Source organism: Talpa occidentalis, unplaced genomic scaffold (assembly GCF_014898055.3).
Source record: "Talpa occidentalis isolate TD23 unplaced genomic scaffold, MPIMG_talOcc4v2.1 talOcc4.9, whole genome shotgun sequence".
NCBI classification, from domain to species: domain Eukaryota; kingdom Metazoa; phylum Chordata; class Mammalia; order Eulipotyphla; family Talpidae; genus Talpa; species Talpa occidentalis.
The window spans coordinates 27,713,396-27,729,422 of record NW_023605305.1 but is presented as its reverse complement, the minus strand read 5'-3'; the positions used below and the strand labels follow the sequence as shown (position 1 = coordinate 27,729,422).

At 45.5% G+C, this 16,027-nt stretch overlaps 1 protein-coding gene across 6 annotated transcripts in view; it reads right to left on the bottom strand.

Moving 5' to 3' along the window:
* Positions 1-16,027, bottom strand: part of ARMH1 (armadillo like helical domain containing 1) — a 34,436-nt gene that overhangs the window by 18,115 nt on the left and 294 nt on the right. For 2 of the 6 annotated variants that reach the window (XM_037500493.2, XM_037500498.2), the window contains exons 1-4: positions 15,627-15,844; positions 3,777-3,904; positions 2,518-2,745; positions 66-134 (exon numbers count right to left, since the gene is read on the bottom strand). In XM_037500493.2, the coding sequence (XP_037356390.1) occupies positions 66-134; positions 2,518-2,723 (275 nt within the window). In that variant the 5' untranslated portion in view covers positions 2,724-2,745; positions 3,777-3,904; positions 15,627-15,844. The other 4 variants (XM_054691625.1, XM_037500495.2, XM_054691626.1 and 1 more) reach the window with 4 other exon arrangements.

Genomic DNA, 16,027 nt, shown 5'->3' with positions numbered 1-16,027 from the left:
ATCCCACAGACACCACGAGCCAATATGCAGCCAAGACCCCAGAACCACTCCAGGTTAGAACTCACCTGCTTACAGCTGATAAGAAGATGCCAATGGATCTCAGGAGCTTATTTAAACACGAGGGAGTCATGTAACTGCACAATAAATTAAGGAGCAAACTTCAGGATAGTTTTCTATACAGAAACCAGATCCTTAGCTTCCTCCCTGACACTACCTGTGGCCCAGAATGAACAGCAGCTGAATTGTGCTCTGACCTGAGAGGTCAGATTGAAGGGGGAGTGACTGCACTCCTGGGTAGGGAAGATGGGGGGATGTGGGTTCATGGTTCAGGAAGCGCTTCTGGAGTGGTTCAGCCACCTTGGCTCTGACAGGTGCTCCCGAGAGAGGAGGCTCTGATGAATAAAAGATGCATAGAAAAACCTGGGGGTCAATTTTCTAAGTCTCTCTCTGCCATGACCATTGCACCCTGGGGTCTCAGCACAGTTCATTACTTTGTTCCTCATTCTTAGACTTCTCTAAATATAATCAGCTTCATCATTAATTCTCAATCTTGTGCTTGCTCAAAGCTTTACACTGGAGGTCACTATCTTTATGAAGAATTGCATGTCTTCCTAATAAGTACAACAGGAGATGGTGGAAAAATTAAAGTCTGATTTAAAACAACCTCAGTATTTAATGTTATTTTTTAATGTGAGGCTTTACAAAAAGCTTCGTTGTAATAAAGCACCCAGAGCACGCATCAGCTTAGATACAAGGTATGAAATCAAGCCACAACAGAAAAGAAACCAGTCAACAATTACTAGGCTCATAACACATCGCAGGCTCTTAGAACACTTAAGAAATTAGCTGAAATTATTGCAGCTCATGGAGGATGACTGAGAGCTTCCAAGACTGATAAAGGCTAATGTAATGGGTTGGAGGTAATGGTGCTTTGTTGGGGGCGGGGGTGTGGGGCGGATATGTGAGGCAAATTATCTCTGCTGCACCCTGGTTCCCAGGATGCCAATAGAAGTAGAGACAGATTGGCTCATTAGGAAAGGCTCTTTACTGCAAAACCAGTGTTTGCTCTGGAGCTAGGCTCCCTGCCTGTTGCCACTGTAGCTGGGGGCTAAGTTATCAGCCCTCATGGTGGTGTTTCTACTGCTGCATTGTCCTCTACCCTGCTCGCCTCGAACCCCAGCACAATTTCTGCTCAGTGCATCCTCCCTCATTTCATCCATTACCAGCTAGCGGACCAACTTTCATCACCTTCCTTTTCCTCTGTTTCAGGCTAGTCTTATTTTTATAGATATTCACTGTACATATTTCTGGTCCATTATTTCCAGCAATTAGTTGCAGAAGTTTGCTGCAATATCAGCAGTAGCTAACAAGTGCTAAGCATGTACTGTATGCCAGGCACTGTGCTAACTGCATTGCTTGCATTGTCTCATTTAACCCTCACCACATTCTGCAGTATGTGCTATTAGTGTTTCCATTTACTTCATAAGGGAATAATCTCAGGTTAATGACTTGTCAAAGGCTTCAAAGTGAACTAAAAGAACTGTGATCTGAACCTAGGCAGTCTGACTCAGGGTCTGAGTTCTTATTGTCAGGCCTTCTGGCCTGTAGACAGATGAAGGGAGAGGGGTATTCATGCAGATTATCTCCTTGGATGGTATGGGAGGTGGAACTGTGGGTCTGCATTGTCCACAGGGCGTGGGGGGTAAGGGGACAGTGAGATCATTCAGGGAGACTCTGACAGTGAGCACAGCACAGGAGGGGATGCAGACATTTAAGGGATTGCTAAACAACAGAAGGATAGAAAAGAAACAGAAGGAAACAACAGAAGGGAAGAAAGGAGAAAGGCAAGAGAAGTAGTAGCCCAGAAACCAAGGGAAGAATGTTTTGAGAGCTGGGAACGATTGATTGATAAATGCCACTGAGAGGTCGTGTATAAGGACTGGGGACTTAGTCGCTGAGTTTTGCAATTAGAAAACCACTGTTAGCCTGGCAAGACCTGTGTCAGTGGAGTGGGGAGCATGGAAGTCAGACTCCAGGGAGTGGGGGAGAAAAGGGAGGCAAGGGAATGGAGACAGGAAGGCCAAAAACCTTGCCAAGAATCTCCACCATGAAGGGCAGGAGATGGGTGGAATATAGGCTTGAGACAAGAATTTTTATTTTTGAGGGAGAAAATACTTGATAAATGCTGATGAAACAAACTGATCACGAGACAAGAGTGAAAGCCATAGAAGAGAGAATAAAATCCCTAAGGAGATGGTAGGGGATTTAAATGCATAAAGGATTAGCCCTAGACATGGGAGCAAAAGGGGTGGGCTGAGAATGAGGACCTATTTATAGATTGGAAAGACAGGAAGTTGAGGGGACTCTTGCCTTTGGGATAATATTTTGTTCACCAGAGGTCCTATCCTAAAATTTTAGAGAGAATCAAGAGAAGTATTCCCTCAATAATCTCCTCTCCTTTTCTCCTTTGAAGAGTACCTTCAACTTTTAAATTTTCTTCTGTTCAGCAAAGGATACGTGAGTCTGAGCCAGGTGGTCAAGCGTACCAGGAACAAGCTGGCTCCCTGAGAAAACTCCTGCTCCAGTTCTGGGGCAGTCTTGCCTTGATTGGTTTCAATGAACTTGTTGAGGATGTGACTCCTTGCCACTTTGCCAGCATTGTCCCAGTCCTGTAAAAAACTCAAGAGCCGGCTAATTGCTGCCTGCTCCTTTATAGAAGTCATGATCAGTCAGTCCTGAAGTTGGCTACAGAAGGAGGGAAAATAGACAAGTTACCAGGCCACTTAGATCCACGCAAGTCCTGTGGGTTACTCAATGGTCTTTACTTTTCCAGCAACCAACCATCACCCACATGGTTTAGTGGCATTCAAAATACACCTCTGGGACTGGTCACCTGCTACGCAAATAGGAACGATTTAGCTGTGTTGTGACAAAATTAAGACTATCGAGGTAGGCGACTATTTAGAAACTAAAACTCTAGCTCTATTTTTTATGCTAACTCCACGAAGGAAAAGAACCAAAGGCTCTAGCTGAGATATGGTACTTGCTAAAAACATGGGTCTCTGGCACCCCTCACCTCACACGGGGTCAGAGGTTTGGGGCTGCTGGGGACCCAGCCTCCTCTGGCCTATCAGCTAAGGTAAAATACTCCTTGACCTTGTACACTGGGCTTTTATACTAACTCTCTTAAAAACAACTTTAAAAAAAAAGTTAGTAGGAAGAAAAAGTTCCCATTCCAAAGTTGGATTAATGGGCTGTGGTTTGTAGGAGTCTGTGTCCTTGCGAGAGTGTTTTCTGGGGCGGGGGGGAGGGAAGATTTAAAATAAACCCGTTTTCCAAAAATAGTTGTGATTGAAAGTGTTATTATCCATAACAAATGTTAGTGCTGATGGGAGAGCGGCATGTGTGATTCTTTTGTCTAACAGACAAGTGAAAGTCATATTTCACATTATCACGGGGTTTTCTGTGATTTACAGAATATTTGTGAAACATTACTTGCAGGGGCCATGATTGATATGGAGAGAACAGCTTGTGTGTAGGGGAGATGTGTATTTCACCAAGACTGTTCAACATGAAATTTACAGTCCCATAAAGTGCTTCTACATCTTCGCCAGAGATCTAGTTAAAAGGACTTTACAGTCTGAAACATCCTAAAATTGATTCTAAATTAACGTTTCCTCACATGTATTTGAGATATTGATGGGGCCCAGCTATCAGAATTTTATTAGGAAGCTATAATCTGAGGCATGAGGAGACGGACATACATACACACCAACCTCCACTGTTCCCCAGAGGACACTGGGTATGTGCTCCCAGGAAGGGCGTCCACGTAGCCTCGGGGATGGAGACAATTGTGAAATCCTGTCAGCCTTAACAACCAGGTGAATGAATGCTGTGGATCAACCTAAACACAAAAATGACCAAACCCCTTCATGGCATCAGCATCAATCACTGTGAATGACTTTATAGCCCTGAGCCTGAGACTAGCTTTCAGAGTTCCTCCCTCCCTCAATGGCCAGACTGGCCTCAGGAGAGCAGAGAGGAGTGGCTGTTTTAGGCCCCTGGGAGGCTATTCTAGGCTCCGGCAGGAAACCTCCCTGTGCTCCTGCCTTGCCCTGGATGGACCTTTGCTAGGATCAAAAGTCAAAGCGCCACCAGAGACACCCCCAGCAGTCCTAGGGCAGCAGGATAGGAGACTTTTAACTTTCAGCTGGATGATTCACATTGTGGCCTCTCAAGATTCCTGGGATCTCAGTCTCCCTGTTTTCTTATTTCTTTAACAGGAAAAGAAAACCAACAAATGGCAGGCCTGAGAACAGAGTGCTAAATCACTAAACTCATAGCAAAGGTCGGGTGTGGCACGTTGCCAGGTGCTCTGGCTCTTGCTGTAGAGTGGGAGGAAGAATGTGAAATTTGTTGTCAGACTGGGTTCAAGGCCCAGCTCCCCACTTGCTAGTCAGTAAAACATCAAAAAGAAATAGTACTGGGCCTCCCCAGTGGCGCAGCGGTTGAGCGCTTGGGTTGTGAAGCTGCCCGCGGCCTCTGAGGCGCCGGTTCGATCCCCGGCTGCTCCCCGGCCACCAGAGGAGGGTCCCACATGGCGCGCAGACCTCTCCTGCCGCCCGCTGCTCCCCTCAGCAGTGTACTTCGGTCCTTCTGCCTGCTCTGCTCCCCGCTCTGGCTCTGGTGAATTCTCTCACCCTCCTGTGCTTCTGACTGTACCCAGTGCATGTATAAACAAAACAAACAAACAAATAAATAAAACATGCCTCTATTAAAAAAAAAAAAATAGAAAAAAAAATTTAAAAAAAAAAAAAAAAAAAAAAAAAAAGAAATAGTACTGGCCTTGTCCCTTCAAGGTCAGCGTCACTCCAAAGACAGCCACTTTCAAGTCTTATGGTTGTTTCTTTTGGGGTTCACCTCCCTATTTCCGATTAAGGAGCTTATATGGCTTCTATGGGCTTTCCAACTTAGAAAACTAAACAATTGAAACAAAGAAACAGTTATTAACTCCAGGTAAAACCAACTTATAACCATCCCCTGGACCTCATAATGGGACTGTTTTGGAGGCTAGGTGCTTAAGGAGATAATTAAGTTAAAAGGAAATAATTAGGGTGGGGACTAACTCAATATAACTGGTATCTTTATAAGAAACGAGAGCATAGACACACGCAGAGGAAAGGCCACATGAAGACACCAGAAGGCGGCCATCTACAGACCCAGGAGAGAGGCCTGAGAAACCGGTGCTGTGACCCTTTATCTTGGACACCTTGGTGACAGCCTCCAAACTGAGTTGACAAGTCTCTGTTGATTATGCTACCAGTCTGTGCTTCTTTGTTACGGCAGCCCTCACAGACGACTAGGTTACTATGACTTGATTACCAGTTTTAGACAATATTTATTTCTTATTTTGGCAGTTGAGGAATTAGCTCCTTTGCGCCACTCTAACCCCCAATTTTTCTCTCTCCTTATCCAGACAATGTAGTTTTCTACAACTTATAGTTAAATCAATGGTGTTTATACATTATTGACCCAGTAAATAATTGTTCACTCAAGCTACAAACTATTATATTTTCTACCTCTTATAAGTTGATTTTACCTGGAGTTAATAACTGTTTCTTTGTTTCAATTGTTCAGTTTTCTAAGTATTTGGAAAGCCAATTGCTCCCATATGTTCTAAACACAAAGTAACGATTTTTTCCAAATGTTCAGCCCATATCTTTCCCTGTAGGCTCTGTCTCACAGATCTGTCTCTTTTGCTGAAGTTTGGACTGTTTGCTTGCTGGCCTGGCTCACAAAGAGCAATCATCCTGGGTTTCCTTTTGCCAGTCTTCTCTGTCTGCTGTCCTATATCCTGCACCCACCTCTTGTGGTTTTACTGAAGTATATTCTGAAGTACATTCTAGTTTTCCTGAAGTATATTCTCTGGTAGTTTTCTAGGGAATAAAAATTAACTTGTGTGTCTTTCATAGTCTGAAAATATTTTCACCTGTTAGATTGGTGGGTGTGTAAATTCACATTAGGAATAAGCTTCCCTCTGCTTTGAGTCTCCTGAGTGTTGCTGTGACAAGCCTGACGTCATTCTGATTCCTGCGCCTTTTGTCTGTGACTTTTCATTCTTGATGTTTTTTAAAAACTTTCCTGAAATTGTACAATGGCATGCCTTGGTGCAAGTATTCTACATTTATCATAGAGGCCCTTGGTGGGCTGTCTCCTTCAGTTTTTGGAAATTTGTCAGACAATGACTTTTCATTGAGGTCCTTATAAAAATATCAGTCAGTGGGTGTCTTTTTTTCCTTTCTTTTTCTTTCTGGGATCCTCAAGGCCTATGGAGAAGACTTTTCCACTTTCCCAGGGAGGGGGAGAAGACAGGGTCGTGAATACCTGGCTGTGGGCATCTTGGGAGGCAGCGGGAGAGGCCGGGCTGCACATTGCACCATGCACAGCTTCCCTTTATCACTCAAGTGTCTCACCTCTGCCCTTCAACCACGCCTGAGGTCCTGAGTGTGGAGGTCTTCAGAGTTCAATTCCTTTCTCCTTTTGCAGCAAAGGAGTTGAGAGTAGTTGTTTGACTATTAAGAGCAGAGCTTTGGGGTGAAGGCAAAGGGCTCCCCATACAGAATTTAGCTAACCCTTGTGCTCAGCCCCACACCCCTCATTTCTGACCTCTGTACTAACTCATGCTGCCAGGAGTAGGTCTCTTGGAGGTTAAACCAGGTGAATTAATTTGCTTCTTGGCAATGTCTCCTTGTTGAGCTTCCTTGGAGATGCAAGTAGGTAATATTTCCCACCCCTGCCATCTACCCTCCAAATATTTGTTCAGCTTTCATCTGCTTTTGCCTCCTCCTCTGGACTTTTGTGACTTCATACTTTTTCATATTTCCTCATTTTTAATTTTTCTTTAGTGTTATATCAGTGAGATTTTGTGAGGTGGGGGGGATAAATGGCAGGTGTCATGTCTAATAAAGTTTTCCAGTCATATGTTTTTTATCTTGGCTTTTCTTCAAAATAAGATTTGATGAGGATTGCAAAAAATAAACAAACAAACAGAAGATCCATTAAAGGCAATTTTAAAAAAGAATTAAAAATAGAGGTAAAAGGAAGGGGTTTCCTGGTGGTACAAGGGGTTGAGTACCGCACTATGAAGCAATCCGTGGCTTCTGCAGCACGAGTTTGATCACATGGTGCGTCAGACCTCTCCTGGCTCGCCCACTGCTCCCCTCAGTAAGGACTTTTTCCAAAAATTAAAGTGGATCTGCCTGTTCTGTTCCCCACTCTGTCTCTGGTGAGTCCTCTCACCCCCGCATCTCTGGCCTGTGCCCCAGCTCTTGTGTGCATAAATAGATAAATCTTTGAAGAAAAAGAAAATGAAAAAAAATAGAGGTAAAAGGAGAGAAATGTGTGTTTTAAGAGTCAATTGCTGGGATAGATTCTGTATCTAAGCTTTATCTTGACTATGAAAGTAAAAGGGAGGGCCTCCCTGGTGGCGCAACGGGTTAAGATGCAGCACTATGAAGCTATCTGCAGCCAACTGCAGCATGAGTTAGATCCCTGGCCAGGGAGGTGACCAACATGGTGCAGCAGACCTCTCCTGACTCACCCGCTGCTCGCCTGTTCTGCTCCCCACCCTGTCTCTGGTGAATCCTCTCACCTACCGCATCTCTGGCCTGTACCCCAGCTCTTATGTGCATCAACAAATAAATCTTTTTTTTTTTTTTTTAAGATTTATTTATTTATTTATTCATACAAGCACTGGGTACAGTCAGAAGCGCAGGAGGGTGAGAGAACTCACCAGAGCCAGAGCGGGGAGCAGAGCAGGCAGAAGGACCGAAGTACACTGCTGAGGGGAGCAGCGGGCGGCAGGAGAGGTCTGCGCGCCATGTGGGACCCTCCTCCGGTGGCCGGGGAGCAGCCAGGGATCGAACCGGCGCCGCAGAGGCCGCGGGCAGCTTCGCAACCAACGCTCAACAGCTGCGCCACCGGGGAGGCCCATAAACAAATAAATCTTAAAAAAATTAAAGTAGAAGGGAAAATGATGTGTCTTTCCTGGTAAAGGGCAGAGAGGAGTGATGATAGGAAGCAGAAACTAACATCTCTTGAGTATATATTAACAGTCACGTTTTATACATATTATATACATATATTTTTTCAGTCCTCTTAAGATCGCATGGAAGTAATTATTGCTATCCACAATTTTCAGAATGAAAAGCTAAGGTTTGTGCCTTTATTGCGGTCTTACAACTACAAAGGCATGGAAATGGAAGTCAAACACAGATTTGTATATAATTCCAGGCTTCTCCCATTGAACTGAAAGTTACTGAGTGTTCTCCAGTGCTCCAAAATGTCACCAGTAACCTTTGGTTGTCAAACTCAGTGGTGAGTTTACATCTGACTTGACCACTGGTGGAGTGGGGATCACTTTCTTCTCCAAACTCCTTTCCTGACCCCATTCTCTCCTGGTTCTACCTATCCCTTGGCTCTGCATTTTCCTCAGGCTCCTTTGAACATTCTTTTCAAATGTTCTCATGCTTTGTAATCTCCTGGGTGACTTTATTGACTCCCATCACTTCAAATTACATCTGTAGGTTTTGTGACCTTCAAAACCATATTCTCTGCCCGGACCTCCCTCCTGAGGTCTGGATCTCTGCAGATAAATGACCAGTGAAGGTTCACTGAGCGTTTCACAGGCCCTTCAAGTCAGGAAGTCCCAAAAGGAAGTCATCGCCCTCTCACCTGCTCCTTCTCCTGCGCTTGTCCTATTTCAGTGACTGGGTTATCACTCTCCTGCTTACCCGAGAGCTGTCTTAAAACATACTTTTTACCTTGTCCTCCTTCCCTCAACTGTCGCTAAGTTCTGCCAGTTATATCTCCTAAGTCTCCCTTAGGTCAGTCTATCTGCATCTTCACTGCCGCTACTTCAGTTCACACATCCCCATACTCACATCCTGCACCAGCCTCTTTACTGACCTTCATGCTTATCCCATATCCCAACCTCCACTGTGATGTGAGATAAAAAAAAAAAAAAAAGCAAATCTGATAATTTCAGTGCTTAAAACTCTCCAGTTGTTCCCCTTTACCCTCAGGATAAAGTTTCAAACATCTTAGGGCCTCCCCTGGTGGCGCAGCGGTTGAGCGCTGGGCTGCAAAGCTGCCTGCGGCCTCTGTGGCGCCAGTTCGATTCCCGGCTGCCAGCGAGGGTCCCACATGGCGCGCAGACCTCTCCTGCCATGCCCGCTGCTCCCCTCAGCAGTGTATTTCATCACTCTGCCTGTTCTGCTCCCCACTCTGGCTCTGGTGAGTTCTCTCACCCTCCCGTGCTTCCGACTGTACCCCAGTGCTTGTATAAATAAATAAATAAATAAATAAACAAATAAATAATAAATCTTTAAAAAAAAAAAAAGTTTCAAACATCTTAGCCCAAAGATTTTTTTGTCTAAATTTTGCCACAAGTGAAATCTGATGCCCCCACGACCCACCATGCATGCCCATGTCACAGCTGCCAATGGGGATTAAAAGGAGGCTGCAGCCAGCTTTCCCACACTTTGCACACCTTTCTCCGAATTCCCTGTACTCTTTTGGGATCACTTCTTTTCCTCTGAGGTGAGGCCTCCTGTCTGTCCCACTTGGTGCTGATTTGTGGGTCACTCCCTCATGCTGACTGGTGCCTTCAGCACATGAGTCTTCCTGTTTATTCAAGACCTGCTAATCAATTTCAACCTCAACATGCTCCATCTTCCTGTCTCAGGTTAGCAAGATCCCTGGCACTCAATAGGTGCTCGACAAGACATCAACACACTATGCAAATAATGAGCATCCTGATTTCCTTACTCCATAGAGTGATTAATCAACACATGTCCTGAGGAACGGCTGCCAGTCAAACACTGAAATTGTCCTACGTTTGAGTCTCCAATGGCTGCCACACTGTACACAGGTCCTCGGCAAGTTGCCTTGAACAGGGCTAGGAGACTTTATGCCCCAACTCCAACCCCACTACCAACAATTCAATTAAAGAGGAAATTCAACAAATAGTGAGAGACAACTGTGTCCTGTCCTATATTAGGCCCTGGGGGACAAATGTGAAAAAGACATAGTTTTTTCACCTCAAGAGGTATATAGTTTGGGGGAGGGGGTGGTAGAGAGCTCTGTAAACAAACATTTTGATTCTTATAGTGAAGTGGGTAAGCCCAGGATGCTCTGGGAACGTCAGCAAGGGAACCAAACTCAGTCTTGTAGTAACAGCCACCAACAGTGGCCATTATGGAATGCTTTCCAGAGGAGGTGCTACCTCCCGACTGTGACCTTAAACAAGTCACCCCCTCTGGGCTTCAGTTCTCGACCTGTGAAGAGGTGGTAGTATTACCTCCCAGGGTCAATAAACTATCCAATATACAGAAAACCTCTAGTAAAACTTAGCTCTCATTTCATTGTTGAGACTGTTCAAAATGTCTGAAGCACAGGGTGAGGATGGCAGTGGGGAGAGGTGAGGCTGGGAAAACAGGTAGTGGCCAGAGAATGATGGCCTCCTAGGCTCTGTGACAGGGTTTATACCCTGTCCTGAGGGCAACGGGAGGGCCTTAAGGGTCACGAGTAACAAGATTTTGTTTTAAAAATATCATTTCAACTGCAGTATAGAACGATGGTCTGCATGGACAGGTGGGGTGCCAGCTGGAGGCCATCTCCAGAATCTTGGCAAAAGATGCTGATGATGCTGGAGATGGAAAGAAGTAGAAATGCCACATAGGTAGAACTGGTGACTGACGGATTGTGGAGAATGAAATGGGGAGGTGGGGGGGGGGATCAAGGAGGATTTATCACAACCTTTCTTCCTACTTTGCAGTAAACACTGGGTCCATCAAGCGCAACCCCCTTGCTGCCCCTCCATTTCTTTCTTTTTTTTTTTCAAGATTTCAAGATTTATTTATTTATTTATACAAGCACTGGGTACAGTCAGAAACGCGGGAGGGTGAGAGAATTCACCAGAGCCAGAGTGGGGAGTAGAACAGACAGACTGACGAAATACACTGCTGAGGGGCGCAGCAGGAGGCAGGAGAGGTCTGCGTGCCATGTGGGACCCTCGTGCCAGCAGCCCAGTGCTCAACTGCTACGCCACCAGGGGAGGCCCTGCCCCTCCATTTCTGACGTTACCATCTCAGCACCCACGCTTTCTATGTGAGCCAGGTGCTGCCCCTCTATCTCAACCTTTCCATAACTCCTGACTCCTCTTAAACACTTGCTCAATCTTCACCAACCCTAATCAATATGCAAAGTCTTTGTCTGCCTTTCCCCTTCAACCTTCTTCACTTTCTTCTTCACCCCCAGATTTCTGTCTCTGGTCTACAGGATAAAGTCTAAGTTCCATGTGGCATCCAAGGACCTTCACAACTTGGCTCCAGGTTAAGTTCATCTGTAGCAATTTCTTTTTTCTTAAAAGATTTATTTTTTTTTTAATTTTATACAATAGCTGGGGTACAGGCCACAGGCATGGGAGGGTGAAAGGATTTACCAGAGTGGGGAGCAGAACAGGCAGACAGGCTGAAAGCACTGCTGAGGGGAGCAGTGGACACAACAGGAGAGGTCTGCTGCGCCATGTGGGTAGCTCCCTGGCTGGCCGGGAATTGAACCCACGCTGCAGAGGCTGCAGACAGCCTCGCAGCGTTGCACTCAACCCACCCCACCACCAGGGAGGCCCCTCATCTTAATCACTTCTACATTAAGATCCCTGGGCCTTCCCTCTGTATCTCAGAGCTGTCCGCCATTAGGGATGGCAGCCTCCTTTTTGCTCTTTGGCTAATTCCTCCAGTTGCTCTGTGATCCATACACACCGCTCCCCCTACCACTGTCACACTTACATCCTCTCACTAGAGTGTGAGTTCCTCAAGGGCAGGGGTGCGTCTTTCCTCTCTCTGTGTCCCCAGGGCCTAGCACGAAAATAGATGTTTAATAAATGCTCGCTGGGTGAATGAGTGAAGAGATCAGCCCCCTCCTGTTTAGATTGTTATATCTGAATGTGCATGATATGTAGGTCCGTAAAACCACCAACTTTCCAAAGCTGCCATGTGCAGAGGGGCAGAATCTCCATCCAAGAAGGCCAGAGCAAGGTCTATGAGGCATTTTACAGCCATGACAGGAAATAGCAATGTCAGCAGTGGTGTCATCTTTGGACACGAAGGACAGGGATTCAGTGCCATGAACGGTCAGTTAAGCTGTAATTGGAGTGAACTGTTCCTCTGCAAACCATAATGTTCTTTAGCTGCAGCCAAATGGCATTCAAGAAGGGGAGAAAATTTTTTGAAATGTCAAAGAAATTATTTCCAATTTGGTGCTCACAACTAGAGACTCTAATGATGAGTGGAAATGAGAAGCAAACAAATTAGCACTAATGGAAAATCGCTTTTGGAAAAGAGGATTTAATTTATAGTCAACTGGTCATGGCATGCAGTAGGCAGTAAAAGCCAGTTTCACCAGCTTGATCATAAGGACTGGCGCACACATGGAATGCCAGAGGAAAATACATGTAGGCCATCATGCTTACCAGAGTCTCTCTGTAAGTGGCAGCCAATTAAAATAGTCATTATTTTACCTTGGAGAGAAAATGGCCTGAAAAATCAAAGCACATGAAATTAAAATCCAGATTAGGAACCTCAGTCCAAATTGGTTTGTTTGTGGCCTTCTAACCTTGGCAAGGTCCTCTGCAAGGACAACAAACTGACTTTGTCTTCAGCCCAGAGTGACCTCTCTGTTTTTAATTTCCTCTCCATCTTCAAAGGTGATTGATTAATAAATCTGGACTCAACCATAAATCTCTTCTATAGCAGCCAAATGGTTCTTTTTCATGCAGGGAAACTAAATTTCAAAAACCCTAGATCTCATTCTAAACCAAAGGTCCTTAGTAACAAGTGAGAAGAAGTATTAAAAATCAAGGTCACAAGGTCTTATTTTTCAATAAAATTTCTCAGAGCCTTTTCCCCTCTAAATCAAAAGACACATTTCTAAAAACAAGAAGCCTCCACGGTATGCGCTTGGCTCACTGTCCCCAGATGGTCCCAGAGACAAGGCCATCACTGTCTCCTGCTCCTGCAGTTCCCACCTGCAGAATGGGGCAGATGGGACTGAGGCTTTCTCCTGAGTTCCCATCTGACTCCTTATTCTCAACTCCATTCAGAGACAGAGACACAGAGAATGAGGAAGAGGAGGGAGAAACATTTCCCTTCCAAACTCCAGATCCAGACAAAGAGGCTGCCCTTGCCTGTATTTCTACCTAAGGTCATTGCACTACCATGTGTCACTTCCTTCTCACAGACTCCCTTCCTTTTGCCCCTCATTCATAACCTCTTCATAGACCCCTCCTGCCACCCATCAGCTCCCTAAGGATTCCATGTGCTGGGCCTCCCTGGTGGCGCAAGGGGTTAAGTCTCAAAGTGTATACTGCCTCAGTCTTCTTGCTCCCATTCTCCACAGCAGCTATTTCAATCTTTCTCTGCTCTTCTCAAACCTTGCATACTATCTCTAATCCCACTGGCTGATATCAAGTCTCTACTGCACAGAGAAAACAGAAACCAGCAAATAAGAATTCCCTCAACTTCTGCCACCAAATCTACTAACACACTAATCTTACTTGCTTCCTCTGTGTCGTAGTACAATTATTCTTCCACCTTTCGAAGCCAATTTCTCCATCAATGCTTTGGATCCCCCACCTTATTCCTTTTTTTTTTCTTTAAAGATTTATTTATTTATGCACACAAGAGCTGGGGTGCAGGCTAGAGGTGCAGGGTAGGGGTTGGTGATGAGAGGATTCACTAGAGACAGAGCAGGGAGCAGAACAGACTGACCAAAAAACACTGCTGAGGGGAGCAGCAGGTGAGACAGGAGAATGTGGGCATCTTCCCGGCCAGCCGGAATTGAACCCGCACCGCAGAGGCTGCGGACAGCTTTACAGCGCTGCGCTCAACCTGCTGCGCCACCAGGGAGGCCCCCCAAACTTATTCTTTTTTCAGGGACACCATTCTCTTAGTCATCTCCTTTTCTCTCTAAGTTTATTTTCCCCCTCTTTGCTTGGATGTATGTCAACAGCATCTGTCCCATCTGCATAAAAACCTTTGTTTGGGGTCTCCTTCCAGTGATTGCCTTTTATCTTTTTTCTCCTATAGAGCCAAACTTCTTGAAAGTATAATGTACTTGCAGTCTTCACTTCCTACCCACTCCTTAACTCATTGTAATTTGACCTCTGCTCTATCACTCCATAAACTCCTTTTGCAAGTCACCACCAATTTCCTTGTTACTAAAACCTGTGGATTTTTAGAGACCTTAATTTAATTGATTAGTCATCAGCCTTCACATTTACCTCCTTGAAACACCATATTCTACTTCTGATAATCTTCTTACCACCACTCTGGGCCCTTCATCTCAATGACATTTGCAGGTTCATGCCCCTTTGCCAGACCTTCAGACTTGAGTTCTTCTTAGGGCTATATCTTAGGCTCCCCACTCCTGCTCTACACACACCTTCTGGGAAAGCCTAGCAAACCAACACAACACCAACAAATGGTTTGGCTTCTACCCATAAGTACTGCAGACTACATTTCTGTTCCCAACTTAGACTTATCTTGCAAACCCCATTCAGGCATATTCAACTCCCTCCTGGACACCTCCATGTGCATGCCCTACTCAAACTCCTCATGCCCAGAAATGACCATCTTCTAAAAACCCTGATTCCCCTTCTTTCTGTTTGCTCAAGTCAGGGATTTAGAAGTCATTTCTCTTACTTGCCCCACCAGGCACCAAGACCAGTTCTTTTTAGCTTATAAATGTTTGTGGAATTCATCACCTTCTCTTCTTTCTCCTACTTCTTCATAATTTAGACCACCCCAATCCTTCCCCAACTGGTCTCCCTCCTTCTAATCCCTAATCCACTCTCTTCATTAATCTTTCCAAAACACAAATCTGATTTTTATTCCTTTGCTCCTAGCCCTGCAATGATGCCCCATTGTCCTCAGGATAAGCTCTAAGCTCTTGCACTCATGGTTGTAATATGCATTGGAAGGTTCTTCTCTTTCTTTCTTTCTTTCTCTCTCTCTCTCTTCTCTCTCCTCTCTCTCTCTTTCTTTCTTTCATCATCAGTAAGATCCGCCTATAAGCTCAAAACTGAGCTAGGCATCAAAGACTCTTGGGTCTAACTTTTCTTCCAAGGCTGCTGTCACATTAGTCTTGCCCTGGTCAGAAGGTGCTCATAATTCCTGGCAGCCACCTCTTACTTTCCACTCCATGAACTCCTCCAAGGAGTCCTTTTCCCTCCATACCTCCACAAATCTTTCAAAGCCCACCTGAAGATCCAGCCCCACTGCCATAAACACCACTTATCTCTGATTCTGAGCTCCTAAAATCCTCAAGGCCTACTCTTCTATAGTATTTATCCATTGCACAGAATGGAAGTTAGTTCATGTGTGATTCCTCCCCTTCTCCTTTTAAAATTAACCCTCACTAGTGCCCACCTATGTCACAGGTGCTCAGTAAATAACTGTTAAATGCGTGCATAGAAAACTATACCCCTACCCTCTTTGTGTCCCCCACGAGCAGGGCATTTTCTAGTCTTCCCTCGAAGACACCATTACCCCTGCAATAGCACCCACCTCACCAGCCAGAATATGCCTCGATCCTCCTGGGTGGAGGATGGGCTGGCACGCGCCCCTTAGGCCGTTTTATACAGTTTTCCACCTCCAGCTCTCGGAGCTGCAGCTGGTAGAGGTGGCTAGATGATGTAAATCAAGGGGCAGAGCCGTAGGATTAGACGCGGTTGAGAAGGAAGACCCTCCTCACTCCCAGAATACAGCAACTCTCCCGCAGACCCGCTTACCTACGCAGGAGGGCGGGGACTCTTCCTGACTGGCGTCCAAGCTGACCAATACCTGATTGGGAACAAGAAATCCAGCCAATGGCTGTGGGCCAGGGATAAGATGGGGCGGGACATGGTTGCTAAGGCCGATCTATTGGGGTGAGGCGAGAGGCTCCCTGAGAGACTCTGTGGTTGCTA